The sequence below is a fragment of the Danio rerio genome, chromosome 13 (genome assembly GCF_052040795.2).
Source record: "Danio rerio strain M-AB ecotype USA chromosome 13, GRCz13ab, whole genome shotgun sequence".
NCBI classification, from domain to species: Eukaryota; Metazoa; Chordata; class Actinopteri; order Cypriniformes; family Danionidae; genus Danio; species Danio rerio.
Window position 1 is genome coordinate 35,656,007 of NC_141033.1, and position 16,196 is coordinate 35,672,202.

General features: G+C 34.3%; 1 protein-coding gene across 2 annotated transcripts; it reads right to left on the reverse strand.

Moving 5' to 3' along the window:
* Positions 1 to 1,161: 1,161 nt before the first annotated feature.
* Positions 1,162 to 15,581, reverse strand: vti1b (vesicle transport through interaction with t-SNAREs 1B). Of its 2 annotated transcripts, NM_201036.1 has the most exons (6): positions 15,323 to 15,553; positions 12,200 to 12,258; positions 8,757 to 8,948; positions 3,226 to 3,399; positions 2,320 to 2,381; positions 1,162 to 2,218 (listed from the first exon to the last, which is right to left on the reverse strand). In NM_201036.1, the coding sequence occupies exons 1-6, from the start codon at positions 15,417 to 15,419 to the stop codon at positions 2,125 to 2,127; spliced, it is 678 nt and encodes a 225-aa protein (NP_957330.1). In that variant the 5' UTR covers positions 15,420 to 15,553; the 3' UTR covers positions 1,162 to 2,124. The 2 variants fall into 2 exon arrangements, 1 of the variants encoding a protein (NP_957330.1); XR_015505038.1 differs by lacking the exons at positions 1,162 to 2,218; positions 2,320 to 2,381; positions 3,226 to 3,399 and adding an exon at positions 6,554 to 6,849 and having other exon boundaries at positions 6,928 to 8,948; positions 15,323 to 15,581.
* Positions 15,582 to 16,196: the final 615 nt, after the last annotated feature.

Genomic DNA, 16,196 nt, shown 5'->3' on the forward strand with positions numbered 1-16,196 from the left:
AGAGGAGAATGACCAGAGTGGTTCCAGCTGACAAAAAGGCAACAATAACCCAAATAACCACTAATTACAGCCGAGGTATGCAGAAGAGCATCTCTGAACTTCTACGAAATTCGGATGTTAGGGTCAGAATTTGGCACTCAACAACATGAAAGCATGGATACATCCTGCATTGTATCAATGGTTCAGGCTTGTGGTGGTGGTGGTGTAATGGTGCAGAGGATATATTCTTGGCACACTTTAGGCCGATTAGTACAATGCCTCAGCCTACCTGAATATTGCTGCTGACCATGTCCATCCCTTTATGAGCACAGTGTATCCATCTTCTGATGATTACTTGATGGATCTCAATCCAATAAAGCACCTTTGGGATGTGGTGGAACATCAAGGATGTGCAGCTGATAAATCTGAGCAACTGCATGATGCTATCATGTCAATATGGACCAAAATCTCTGAGGAATATTTCCAGTACCTTATTAAAGCTATACCACAAAGCATTAAGGAAGATCTGAAGGCAAAAGGGGGTCCAACCCGGTACTAGTAAGGTGTATCTACTAAAGTGGCCGGTGAGGGTATACTGTAGCTGAATACACAACACCTTAACGTTTTCCTGCATTTTTTTGTTGAACATAATAACGTGCACCTTTTGAAAACTCCTTTGGAACAAAAGTTATTGTGAAAATCACTACGCAAATACATTGAATTGAATTGTAATGAATGATTGTAATGCTACACCCTTAGAAGAATTTATTTAAAGGGTGTACGACCTGACACTGCACACCTAAGTTTACTGTTTTATTGTTCATATCTCTCAGCATTAGTATTAATGACAATGCCATTCATTTCAGTATAAAGTTTAATAAATAAACGGTCTAATGTCATTTAAATTGTCATTATTTTGTTTATGTTTTTGATTGATTTGAAAGAGTCATCCGTTAAATCATCCGTTTTGCCCAATTTGTAATCCAAACAATGTATCATATCACCTACCTATGACTGTGGAATGTGATTATGGATTAAAATTAAAAAACAGGTCGATCACCTGCTCACACCTCAAATCAAATCCCAAACATACCACTGTGAAATAACTCTACTCAAATGTCTGCTGTTTTGCTCTTAAGAGAACTAGAAATAAACATCATCAGTCAGCAGGCAAAACGTCAGTATGTCAAAGTGGCTTGACGGCCCTCGATGCTAGTCTTTAATATATAACAGGTGTTTGTGTCACTTTAATATCAGTCATGTTTACAGTAACATCTGTCCCCCTTATCTGACAGGCCAAACACACCCCTTTTCTCCACCAATCAGGGCTCACAAATAAAATGACTAGCTTGTTTATAGCTGTCAATCTCTTGGCCTGAGGTAAACTCAGCTCTGTTTGGCTGATTGGTGGAAAAACAAAAGGAAAACAAACACCCATTTCAAGAACAAAAACAAAGAGATGATACCTTTAATGCCACCTCAAAAACAAAACTAATTTAACACACAATTTACTTAAAAGTTCAGTTTTAAAGGGATGATTCACTCCAAAATATTTTACATACACGCAACTCCAAAGATTTAAGACTTTCTTCAATCTATTTTGGTCAATATATTACAATAGAAAATAGTCAGAAGAATGTTTTTAGCAGTGCAATGAAGTTCAGTGCCATCCAAAAGTTTCACAGTATAGAAAACATGTCTTGGATTGACACAAAAAGTCAATAAATTACTACAGAATTACATCATTTTGGAGTGAACTATCCTCTAAAGTGATTGAGCACTGTAAAAGAGATGTATATAATATACTGTATATGTTCTTTTTCCACTCATTCCACTGGATGCTTCATTTACACCATTCAACCATCCACCAGATCACCTTGGCATCTTTTTTAAACCGCTGAGGGTGAAGTAACACAATTTCTCCTGTTAACACAAGTCCTCCAGAAGTCAATGTACAATGGTGAATGTCTTCATCTCACCCTGAGAGCGGTGCTTATGCTTATAAAGTTTAGCACTAAAAATAACCTCTCATACAAGTCCATGTGACACTAACAGTCACGAAAGCATCCAGCACATTGTTGCCAGGTCAGAAACTCATGAAAATCAGGAAGAAGAAAAGGGAGAGAGTCTTGTGTATCTCACTGCCTACTTGCGAAAGAACTTCAAGTACACCACACCCCCTAAGATGGCCACCTCCATGATGATGATGATGGAGAGGAGCAGTTTGTTCGTCACGATCCTGAAATGACAGGAAAGAATTCATACAGTGAATTCTCAGAAAAAGGATTTGGAAACAACTCTAGTGATGCAAAATGTGTTTCATAAGAGTGCAAGGCTTACCGTCTGGACATTGCGCGCAGGATCTTCCTGCTCCGGCTCAGGTTCTCTCCAGTGTTAACCAACTGATAGTGGAGCAAGAGAAGAGACAGAGAGAAAGAGAGAGGAAGTGAACCCATAGAAAACATTTGTCTGTTTTTTTTTTTTGGCTATTTTTAAGCTACGTTTACATTAGCACTTTAAAACGCACAAATTTTTATTACAATTATCAATATTATACTACTTTGGAAAGGCTAGAGATCCCATCACAACTAAAAAGGTCAAGCTCTTTTCAGCTATACTAGAACCTGCCAGGCAGGTGTGTTAAAGTAAGTTGGAGCTAAACTACGCAGGATACCGGCCCTCCAGGTCTGAGTTTTGGCACCCCTAGTGTAAATGAACCAAAACAGACATTGAAGAGAAAAAAAAGAGCCTGGCTGCCCATATTTGCTTTCTGATTGGTCGTCTGTGTTATTGCATATCCTTTCCTGACTCGTCAAGCCTTTTTCATATGCTCAATTTAAACGGCCATTGGTACATTCACTGCTAGTCACACCATGCTGACAAATAATGATGTTTTATCTGGTTTCCAAACAAAAATTCACAGTGTAACCTTAGATTGCTACAATATGTTTATAACAGATCCATTTCTGTTATGAATAGGGTTAACTATCATAGGATTTGACTTACTTACTTTTGACTAACTTAATTGCAACTTCTTTCTGTCAACATTAGTATTTTTTTAATAACAAATAACAATTTTTATTTGATCTAATATTTGTATATAGGCTACACTTTAGTAATTCTATAGCTTTTATAGCTTCTGACATGTATATACTTTACGAAATGCAGGGGAATTGTCAATATGGAACATTTAAATTGAGAACATTGTGTTAAAACTAAAATGCACTAGTGTGAACACAGCCTTACTCTATCTCTGGTGCGGTCCAGCTGCTCTCTTTGCTCTCCGAGCTCCTCAATGATGTCTGTGCCAATCTGGTCGGTCTCTGCCGCAATCCGCTGGCTTCGCTCAATACTTTTTGACGCATTATTTAGAGACTCTGTCCCCTGGATTAGCAAAGCACGCTGTGACTGAAGATGAGTCTGCAAAAACAAACACAGAAATTAGTAATTGTTTAACTAGGATATGCTGCATAGTCGGTTATAATGCCAGTGTTGAAACATTTATAACTACAATTAATAAGCTGATTAAGATGAAATATAGACATTACTACATTGTTAAGACAGACCTGCTGTTAGAGGCCATAAAATGAATTATGTATTTCAAAGTAATATTTAAAATGATATATGGGCCAAAAAGTGAGACGATTTTGTTATTTAACAACAATAGTATGCATATTAAGTATGTTAAATGCAAATACACCGTCTACTTTAATATAAAATGTAAAAACACGTTATATAAAAGTGACACAGATTTTTTTTGACATGTTTGTCCTAATTATACTCCATTTTTTGGTATAACTTTATTATATGGTTGTATTAATTAATGTTAGTTAATGCATTTGATACCATGAACAAACAATGAACAATACATACACTTGTAACGTTACTTAACATTAGGTAATAAAAATACAATTTTTCATTACTAGTTTGTTAATTCATGGTGCATTAACTAATGTTAACAAGCAAGGGATAGGATCTTAATGCATGAGTAAATATTGAACTATGATTGATAAATGCTATACAAGCACTGTACATAATTAGTTCATGTTAGTAAATACATTAACAAAACTTTTTTGTAAGGTGTGAGCTATTTATTTATTTTATCTTAAACTATTTAAATTTTCTTTCGGCCAACTACGACAAGTGATTTAAAAGAGAAGAATACAGATTTCAAATGACATATAATTAGTATTTTGTGGGCTGCACTCACTAACTTAAATACAGACATTATGCCATCAAATCATTCTTGTTCTAACTATGTCTGAAAAGTTTCTCAGGAAAAAATAGGATACATTCTAATGTTCATTGGAAAAAAGCACAGAATGTTACATTATTATTATTGTATTATTAACAGACTTTTTTTTATTTTGTTGCTTGAAAAAACATTTTTAGTCTAATATATTCTAACTTCCCAATCCATAATAACTATTAGAGATTATTATTAATTACACCGTATACAATAGTTTTTTTTTTAAGTTTTATATTATTACAATTCGTAACAATTATTCTTAGATGTCTCTGGATAGACAGACAGAGAGAAAGAGAGAGTGAGAGAGAGAGAGAGAGAGAGAGAGAGAGAGAGAGAGAGAGGTAGGTAGGTAGGTTGGTCGGTCGGTCGGTCGGGAGGTAGGTAGGTAGGGAGAGAGGGAGGGAGGTAGGTGGGTGGGTGGGTGGGTGGTTGATTGTTTGGATGGATGGATGGATGGATAGACAGATGGATGGATAGATGGATGGGCAGATAGACGCAGACAGACAGACAGACAGACAGACAGGCAGGCTGGCAGGCTGGCTGGCATGCAGACAGGCAGGCAGGCAGGCAGGCAGGCAGACAGACAGACAGACAGACAGACAGACAGACAGACAGACAGACAGACAGACAGACAGACAGACAGACAGACAGACAGACAGACAGACAGACAGACAGACAGACAGACAGACAGACAGACAGACAGACAGACAGATAGATAGATAGATAGATAGATAGATAGATAGATAGATAGATAGATAGATAGATAGATAGATAGATAGATAGATAGCATAAGCACATGCTGAGTGAAAGGTAACTATTGCCCACTTTTACCATTTTGATTGTAATTTAAAAAAAAAACAAAAACTGTGATGACCTCTCGAAAGAAACAATTGCTGACCTCACTTCCTCAGTTTCATTGAGATCAGAAACAGGTCTCTTGGGACACACAGCATGACCTTGCTTAAGGCCAACTTCTGCATCCGCAACAGAAAAATAAATCACTCCACTGCAGTGTAACAGGCATCTGTGTTTGTATAGATGCAGGGAATTAAACTTTCATCACATACCAGTTTACATACATGTGTGTGGGTGTGGGTACATATGCGTTGAAAAACTGGAAGGATCTGTTTATGATTACAGGTAGCTCATAAAATAAAAACTGTCTAACTACTTGAAAACAACCCCAGGTATTAAAGTGATAATTCACCCCAAAATAAAAAACTCTTTATTTACTCCCCCTGAAGTGGTTCCAAAACTTTATGAGTTTGTTTATTCTGTTGAACACTAAAGAAGTTATTTAGAAGCAAGCTAAAACACGTAACCATTGATTTAACAGAAGAAAATAAGAAGCAGAAATCAAACAGGTCTGGAGCAAGTAAAGGGTGAGTAAAGGAAGACAGATTTTTTAAATTTGTGTGCAAAACTGCATGGATCAATTTATTGAAAATAATGTCTGTTACTGAAATATGCAGTTGAAAACCCATGAAAGATTTGCTATTTGAAAAAAAAAAAACATTAATTTTGGCCTAGGGGGACCTCTGAGTGCGTAATGGTTGATTTTTATTTATTTTTTTATTTTTTTGCAACACAGCTGAAAAAGGTACTGGTACAATGCCACATTGTGCAGCTTTTAATTTTCACAAAAAGAGCAGCGAGAGAATTATTTAGGTCTTCACTGCGAAAGATGAGAAAAGAACAGGACAATACCTTTGCACAAATAAAACTTAGTGCCTTTGCACTTTCCACTTCATCCCTGATGTCTTTGAGGCTTTCAGTAGACAACGGCTAGAGGAAGAGCTTAAAGATGGCGATGGATACAAGCATAGTCTTAAAGAGATACTTGACGAATCAGTAAGTGTACAGTTTAACATCTAGCGTTTCTTCTCCCTGTATTTTCTTAGTATTGATTTCAAACATCTTTTTGAACATTCAAACTTCTTTTGGGAATGATGAACAGCAGAAAAGCCTTAATTCACTTCTTTTGGTATTCTTCAATTGAAAAGCACAACCAAAAGCCTTGCAAAGTGATCACTTTGTCTTTATCTCTGCCTGTCTGTCTGTCTGCCCATTCATCTGCACATCCGTCTGACCATCCATCCATTTATCTATCTGTCTGTCTAGATTTTATTTTCCAAGTTGTGTTGTGGTAAAAACAGCAACATGCACAGCAGCTCACTACCTGATCTCATACAAAGCACACTCTTACCCTTCATGTTATACAGGTGCTGGTCTACATTCAGAATATCTTCAAAAAGTTGATTTCAGTAATTCCACTCAAGAAGTAAAAGTTGTATATTGTATACATTCATTCCACACAGACTGATATATTTCAAGCAATTCTTTTAATTTAATGACAACTTATGAAAACCCTAAATTCAGTATCTCAGAAAATTTGAATATGGTGAAAAGGTTCAGTATTGAAGACACCTGGTGCCACATTCTAATCAGCTAATTAACTCAAAACACCTGCAAAGACCTTTAAATGGTCTCTCCGTTTAGTTTTGTAGGCTACACAATCATGTGGAAGACGGCTGATTACACAGTTTGCCAAAAAATGACCACTATCACCTTGCACAAGGCACAAAAGGTCATTGCATAAGAGGCTGGCTGTTCACAGAGCTCTGGGTCCAGGCACATTACCAGAGAGGTAAAGGGAAAAAAAGATGTGGTAGAAGATTACAAGCATTAGGGATAACTACATCCTGGAGAGTTGAGTAACAAAACTCATTCAAAAATGTGGAGGAGATTCACAAAGAGTGGACTGCAGCTGGAGTCAGTGCTTCAAGAACCACTACGCACAGACGTGTGCAAGACATGGGTGTCAGCTGTCACATTCCTTGTTTCTTTTGAGCAACAGACAGCATCAGAAGTGTCTCGTCTGAGCTAAAGTCTGGACTGCTGCTGAGTGATTTTCCAACAGGACTTGGCACCTGCACACAGTGCCAAAGCAACCAGCACTGCTTTAAGCACCTGTTCTTAATTGGACAGCAAACTCACCCTACCTTAATCCCATAGAAAACCAATAGGTAGGGCCAGACAGAATCTGCAGACATTTTTTTGCTATTTCTGCAGAGAATTTTGGTAAAAAATCTGCGGATTTCTGCTGGATTATTTTGGGAGTATAATGACTAAAACCTTAATATGTGATTATAATAATACCTTTTTAACTTTTATTTAATTTTTAAAATGCAAATCCAATCAGATTCACTTTATTTGGTAAACAAGGTAAGTCTTTCATATAATATATCTACTAAAAGATAGAAAATATTACATTACAAACTGCACTGTACGTAAATCAGATGAACATTTTCATATTAGTCAACAATATTACTGTAATTAATTTAAAAACTGAATAAACTTAGATTTACTCAAGTAAATAAACAGATTTAATGACGGGCTAAAAATCTGCTGAATTCTGCACGCGCAGATACCATATGGGACTACCAATGGGGTATTGTAAAAAGGAAGATGCAATGTGCCAAACCAAACTATGCAGAAGATCTGAGGGCCACTATCAGAGCAACCTGGGCTCTCATAACACTTGAGCAGTGCCACAGACTTATCAACTCCATGCCACGCCGTAATGCTGCAGTAATATAAAAGTTTTGCTTCTTGAATGGAATTAGTGAAATAAATCAACTTTTTGAAGATAATCTAATTACATGACCAGCACTTGGATTAAGTCATATAAATCCTAATACCCTGAGCTTCTTTTTCATCTTTTTTTTGTCAATCATTTATGAATAACCAGGCAACCAAAAACAATGATCAGCATCAAGTTTTGAGAACTGCACACTATATGCGCTCAGCTTTCAAGCCCTGAGGGGTTTGTCCTGTTGCCATATTATTAACAAACTTAGGTAACAAGTAGTTAAATTCATTGAACTTTTTCAAATCAGCACTACATGTAGCCGGAGGTGAGTGGTGTACTGAGAATCACGTAACACCTCTGGAATGCCAGCAAGGTGTGTCATTAAACAGTACACAGAAGAGATAGAGATCTGTAGTACTCAAAACATACTCATTGTTATGGAACTTCCTGTAGGAATACACATGAGGGGTACAGTGGAGCGGTTCTAGCCAGTTCTAGCCTGAAGAAAATCTAGATCCAGCTGGAAAGATGTAGAAATTCTCCATAATTACTGTTCAAGTGATGTGCACATCATCAATGAGGAGTAAAGCTTTCATTTAACAATACCTTTCTAAACACAACAACACATTCCTGTCTAAACCTAAATAAGGATGGTTTAATAAATTTATCATCAGTAACACTGATTTTTATCATAAAATGAATAGTTCTCTGTTCTCAATAACACACATTTCAACCATGATCTCAGCTGATGTCTGGGGTAATTCATCAAAGAAAGCAGAAATTCTGTCTTAATCTGCATAACCTCAGTGACCTTTCTCTTTCCATGAAACATGGTTTCACAGAAAACATAAATATAACTATTGGACCAGTTCAAAACACATGAGAGTGAGAAAAACCTGAACGGCCTCTTTTAAGAGAGTGATGAGATATACTTACACTCTGGTCATTCTGTGAGGCATAAACACCAAGTCTGCTGTCCCCGAGCTGACCTGTAAGCCCTGGTGTTGCTGATAGCCGAATATCTCTCTGCAGTTTGGCTAGATCTCGTCGGTACAGTCGAATCTTTGTTGACATGGGGGTTCGGAAGGATGATGGAGCACCAAACAGCTCCTGCTCCATACCCTGAAGCTGAGAGAGGTTTTACATGTTTAATGATAAACTCAGAGAAGGCGGCAGACAGTCACTGTTTCTGTTCCTGTGTTTTTACACATAATATCATGCAAAAGTTTGGCGACTTCTCAAAATATTTTTTAAAGAATTGTCATATGCTCATCAAGGCTGCATTCATTTAATCAACAATCCTCTAAAAAAAGTAATACTGTGAAATATGCTTAAACTTTTTCCTCTGCTGTTGTCTTAGAACTTTGTATACACCGGCGTGCACTGTTGTATAACCTTTAAAATAAAGCTGTGAAAATAATTTTAATCCTCATATCTGTTGTGCATTAAGAAACAATCTCATCTTCATCACAAACTCTGTAAACATTTATCAATGTTTAATCAGGACAACTCATTCTTGGCTAAAGTAAAGGGCATATTTTCTATATCTAAAGTACCTGCATAAGTGTAAAATGTTTTAGAATTAAAATGTTTTGGCATTATAGTTGGCCATCTATATAAAATTTACCCAAAAGACAACTGTTGTACCCTAAATGTGTACAGCCTTTATAACAATATGAAAATGATGAATTTTTTCAAATGTTGGGGAAATTTTAGAAGCAATCAAACTTTAAGATAAAGAAATTGTTTATTTCTTTTTTGCTGTTAAAACGGTGTCTGGGTGCCCGGGTCATTTTGACCCATGAGTCAACAGGAGGGTTAAAATTATTGTTTTCTATTTTCTAATATTTTAAAACATAATTTACTTATGTTCTGCTCAAACTGCATTTACTACATGATTTCTTCACGATGCCATGTGAAATTATCAGACAGAATTTACAAATCATTCCAATATGTGATTTGAGCAGATTAACATAACATAAAAACATATTTATATAAACAGAAAAAAAAACTTTATTTTAAACAAAAAATCCCTTGTAACATTTATGGATGTGTGAAATGCAAAGAACAAACATTTATATTGTGTCAACTTACTCATTTATTCAGAAAACACATTAACATGCTGATTTGCTCAGATTATTTATTATATATACATACATACAAACATTTATATATATATATATATATATATATATATATATATATATATATATATATATATATATATATATATATACACAGAATGTTTTTTATCCTTTGCAGCACTATATCTGTTATTACAGATAATTTTGATCAATTTAAAACATTCTTGTTGTATAAAAGTTTTATTTTAGCGTTAATAATTTAAGTAAAGCTAATGCTATACATTATATAACACAGTACAGCTAGGCCTACTACAGTATCTCAGCACTTTGTGTCCTAACAAGGGCAATTTTGTGAAGCAATACTGCCACCTGCTGTCGTAAACTGTCCAAACACAACCACTTGCAATATAGATCATCAAAACTTTCAGAAGAATCAATATTGCTCACCAAAACCATCACCCTTCATAATCTCTGCTCCTTTTTGCTGGAATGAGCTGCCAACCTTCAACTGACATCAATTTAATTTCTATTCTAGTATTCTAATAAACATTGTATGGCATATCGGGATATACTGCTGCTGATAATGTTTTCTCTGTGCATTGGATAAAGTTGGATTGGATAAAAGAGTCTGCTTATAGAATACACATGGAAGTAATGTAAATGTCTCAGGGTTCTCACTACTTCAAAGTATTGTTTTTATTTTTGTATTTGTTATTTTGTATTAACTATTGCTTTAGGTCAATGACAGTTTAAAAAATCTAATTTGATCAAAATGTGACTTTTTTAGAGACTTAAAGATTTACTGTTAAAACTTAAACTTAACCCTTTTATGTCAATTAAAAAAACTACACAAGCACATAGTGGACAAAAACAAGTGTTAAAAATACACTGAAAATTTTTAAGTTTCGAAACTGTTTGCATATTTACTGTCTAAAAAATAGCATATTTACTGACAGATTTTCTTTTACACCATCAGCCTTCGAGACAATTACCAAAAATTAATTTATATTAGAAGTTATACCCTTTAAATCAACATTTGTTTTAATAATTTAATAATTTTAATTTATGGGGTTAGTTAGGGTATGTTGGGGGATTTGTGGTTGGAGGAGTACATTATTCTCAATATGGATTAATAAAGGGTCTCATGTTTTGTAAAATGTTCTGGTTGATCCTCTGAGAAAATATTAAATGTTTTCTGATTTCAAAAATAAAATTACACACGCCCACAGCCAGGGGGGGTTTATGTGGTTTGAAGGACCCACCCTACAGACGAAGGTCCAGAATTTGTCCAATACATGAGTTCATCTGTCTTACTGAGACTGCTACACCATCATAAATAGTGAAAATAACCCATAAAAAAAGGCTTTAAGACCAAGCCGAATCCTCTGTTGGCTGTCGCTTCGATGTATCTATTATTTTATAAGTCCCAACATGCAGCTGTGCAAAAAAACACAAACTCACGTAAAAAGCATCTTTCGCTACTGTATTGTTCATGTTTTAATTTTTTTCCTAAAATTGCCAAATTCTGACTGAGGAAAGGTGAATGTGCTGTTCAGTTTGTTATTTGCCTAATAAATGACATCAGGCTGCGGTTTTTAATTTAGTTTTAATTTTATTTTTTTCTGATGATATATGATATAATATATTTGTATTTAAAAATAAATATTTATTCACATTTTTAAACTAAATCTTTAGGAAATATTTAGTACATTAAAATTAAATGCTTAAAATGTCAACAAAATGCAGTATTTAAATCCCATAGTTAAATAGAAAATGAGGCAAACAATTGCAAAAAGAACCATCCCTTTCAACAGGCTAGCTACAGGCCTGTTACATCACTAAGGCAAAAGTGACAGTTGGTGATTTACACTCTACAAGAATTCTTTTTCTAGCTATTAACGTTACAAAAGCCAAGGCATTTTCTAATTCTTTAGTTATATGCATGTCCTCATTTGGGACTCCAAACAATGCTATTACAGGATGCTAATGCATATGTTTATAAACAGAAAATAATATTTATTTTGTCATATACTAGTAAAGACTAAGGATTTTTTATTATAAGTTTATGATCAGAAACAACCTTAATCTTAAAACATTATTATTTTTTGCATTGTCAAAAAAAACTACCATTTACACACATACACATTACATTATTGCATTATTTAAATAAATTAATTAGGCCTGTAGTGCTCAAAAGCAGAAAACAGGAAAAGAGGAAATCCATAAACCAAGTAAAAGATACAATTTTAAGAAGCAGAAATCAAGACTGATAATAAAGTGAACATCATTACTTACCACTTCTTCAGCCTCTGAAACACGCTCATCAAAGTCTCTGACAATTCTCTTCCTTTCCTCTACAAATAAAAACAAAGTGCTGGTTAATTTCAGTCATCTTATTTAATGCTATTGATGTGACAATATTTACAAGACAATAACAGCATAATAACACAATGAACACTACAAGGAGACAACTGACATTGACTCTTACAGTTTATATCTATAGACGGAAAATAATAATAATAAAAAACACAGGAAACCGTTTCATTTAAAGCGTTTAAATGCCTCAAAAGAAATTATTCAACATTATGTCATTGCACACATACACACACACACATTGATTATTTAATTTGGAATGACTTATACTAGTTAAAGCAATGCAGCATGCATATAATCACAAAGAGCCTATTATGTTTCACAGTACAAGTGATGTGCAAATAAATACAATCACTGAATATATATATATATATTTTAAAGAACAATATTAAAATGCTTGGACCACCTCAAGTTTGTAAAGAAATATGTGCAAATACGTTGCTTAATGTACCTAAACATCAACCAGAGAACCCCAAATTTCTGTCAAATTGTACTTGTAATAAACCCTAATGACTGTAAAAGAACGAGCCCCAATTCCCTAGATCAGTGGTTCTTAGACTTTTTTCACCAAGTACCACCTCAATTAAAAATTCTTCCCAAGTACCACCATAATGACCAGTATTGAAATACAGTAGTGTAGTAGGCCTAATTAAGCAGCTACAGCACTGCACAATTCAAAAGCGTGGCAGATTAATTCTGATTATTATTATGAATATTTGTTATTTTCAGCCATATTAAACATCATAAGTAGTTTGAACATTAACACTGTGCTGTTGAACTGTGCGTTCAAAAGCTAATCAAAAACGGCACTGTTTTTAAAAAGTAAAGAGAAAACTGCTGTACCTAAATGTAAAGTATTATCATAAAGTATCCTAAATTTTGAAATATATGATGCATGTATATATGACTTTGTAAATCTTTGAAATCTAAATGTTAACTTGTATTTTAGATATATGAATTGGATTTGCATATTTAAATAAAAAATGAGTTTGCCCACTGCACGTTAGAGTAGGTTATGTGTGTCAGTAAAGCAAGTGATTAAACTATACCTGTGAACATTGGGATATAAAAATATGGGATAAGCCCCTACAACTGTTACAAATATGGAGAGGAAATTAGCTTTAAATGATAGAATACATAACAAACATTAGAAAATTGAAAATAAAATGAAAGGTTTATCCTATTAAAATCAATTTACTGATCACATCGGCGTTATCGTACGCGTCAAAGGGTTAAAAGTGTGCTCATTTTTACTTTAATTATTCAGCGATTCCTCCGTGTACCACTAGAAGGAAGCCTGCATACACGTACCACAGTTTGAGAACTACTGCCCTAGATAAAGTGTAAAACATCACATTACGCGTTTTTCTGTAGTCTATTGTAAGGAAAAAGCTTAATGTAGCTTAATGTACCTTAACAACAAGGTACATCTAATTAAAATCTAATTTCTAAAATAAAATCTAATTTCTATCAAATTTTACTTGTGATTAACACTTTCTGATGTCAAAAAAATGAGCTCTAATTTTAGTAAGTGAAAAGGATCACGTTATGCGTTTTTCAAATCCATTATAAAAGGAAAGAGCTTAACATGGCTTAACGTACCTCAACAAGAGCACACCAAAAATCTATGAAATTTCACTTGTAATTATCTTTAACTACTAGCAAAAGATCAAGTCCTGATTCTGTGGATGAAGTTAATTGATCAATGTGACATTAAAACGTTTTATCCCCATTGAAATCCATTATAAGACCTTAATGAGGTTTAACTTAATAACATTGAGACAATCAAATGTATATAAAAATATACTCATAAACACTTTCTTCTGTTAAAAGAACAAACTTTTATTTTAGTATACTGTATCAAGTGAACAATATCACTAAACGTTCTCTCTGTAAAAGTCCATTATAAGGAAACAGCTTAACCTGGCTTAACGTACCTTAACACTGACCAGGAAAACCCAAATTTGTCAAACTTTACTAGTGATTAACACTAACTATTGTCTAAAGAACAGGCCCTAATTCCATAGATAAAGTGAACAATATCACGTTAAGTGTTTTCCTCCCATCGAAGTCCATAATAAGAAAAGGTTGAACGTGACTTTACAACAACAACCAAGAGAAACTAAATGTTACCCACTTGTTGTTAAGGTACATTAGCCATGTTAAGCTTTTTCCTTATAATAGACTTCAGAAAAATGGTTATTGTGATGTCTTACATTTTATCTAGGGAATTGGGACTCATTGATTTTACAGTCATTAGGGTTAATTACAAGTAAAGCTCGACAGAAATGTGGGTTTCTCTGGTTGATGTTCAAGTACATTAAGCCACGTTAAACGTTTTAGAATGTCCCTCTGCAAATATTGAGGTAAAGTTTGTTTTATATTCACACATTTGAGACTTTAGTCTTCCAAATATAACTTCAGAAAAGTATTTTTGAAAATTCTTAATAGGGAAATTATATTATAGCCAATGACTATCAATGTACAGCGTCGTTCACAGTCAATAAATGTGCTAATGTCGTTTTGAATCATAATCCCATGCCTCACAGCCATTATTGAAAGTAGACAGTCACAATTTGCCACTGGTCAAAAACTAACGAATGTGCAAATATAAAACCAACTTTACCTCACTTCTGCAAATTAGGGATAGAGATGACATCGTCTTTTCCAAATATGCAGACTGCATTTTTACTGCAGACACAAAGCAGTGTATATGGCAATTTGTTTAGACTCAGTCTTTCTTACTGAGCCAGCAATTTGTAATCCTCGCACCCAGTTTATGAACGTGTCCTAGACTCCCGTGGATTAAAAAAACTATAGCCACACACTTTCAAAGCGTTTGTTAATGGTTGATATTTTAGCATTTTTTTCTGAACAGCAGCCTAATTCCATAATCTCGATACTTCATCCACAGCTACAATATCAGGAGTGTTTGGAAAATCTCTAATGACAGTACTCAAAATAAGTTAATGACTATTCACTGATGAAAGCAGTTCATTCGCACAGTCTTGTTAACGTATAATACAGTATAAAGAGTTTATTCACCTCCCTGGCTCTTCTGCACCCGTTCTGGCATCAACTTCACTTCGTCATACAGAGATTTATACATCTCATGCAGCTTTTCAAACTCCTCTGAAGACATAGTGGAACAAACGAAGTCTAAAGCAAATAAACAAAATAAATGACAACAGAATAAAAGAGCGAAAATTTGAAGTCTGTTGTGGTACGAAACAATAGGGAAAAATCAGCTTCTCGGGCAATAACAAAATCCTCGGGACTGCAGCTCACGCTTCCGTGTTGGACCTCGTGATGATAGGCGGTCTTGATTTTGCCTGCAAACAAGAATGCAGATTAAAATCTTAAAGGCTGTTTTAAAATTTTAAACATCTAAAACAGCTCTATATTAATATGTGTATGCTTAATTAAAATTTTAATGCACTTCATTTTTGAAAAATGATACAAAAGTAGACTTCAATTAAACGTAGCAAATATGTAGACAGCTCGCATCATAAATACAGTGTGGGAGTTGTAGTTCATATTTTTAGGAAAACCCAAATTAATCTGTTTCGTAAATATAATCGTCGAACAATTAAAGTTTAGCTGACATAATAAATATTACCTACATATTTGCTATTCATTTACATAAATGACTTAATAGTACTATAATTCACTCTATAATATTTGATACGCTGTACGATAAAAACTATTCAGTTTCAATTTCACTTTAAATTATATTCATTTTGTTGTTTTCTATTTGTTGTTGCATACTGCAAACTTTCTCACACAAACACGCGAAGGAAAAAATACATTATTACTACATATCAATAATTAAAATAAGGCCCAACACATGTCAATAAAACAGCATGTAGTTTATTGCAAATATAATATTTAATAATAAAATATTTACAATCATTTTCAG

Excerpts from the sequence above, each read along its gene's own strand:
- vti1b (NM_201036.1), bottom strand. The coding sequence starts at position 15,419 with ATGTCTTCAGAGGAGTTTGAAAAGCTGCATGAGATGTATAAATCTCTG. Across the intron at positions 2,382-3,225 it reads TGGACCGCACCAGAGATAGA|TTGGTTAACACTGGAGAGAA; the intron begins GTAAGGCTGTGT and ends CTCCACTATCAG. Across the intron at positions 2,219-2,319 it reads CTGCGCGCAATGTCCAGACG|GATCGTGACGAACAAACTGC; the intron begins GTAAGCCTTGCA and ends CTGTCATTTCAG.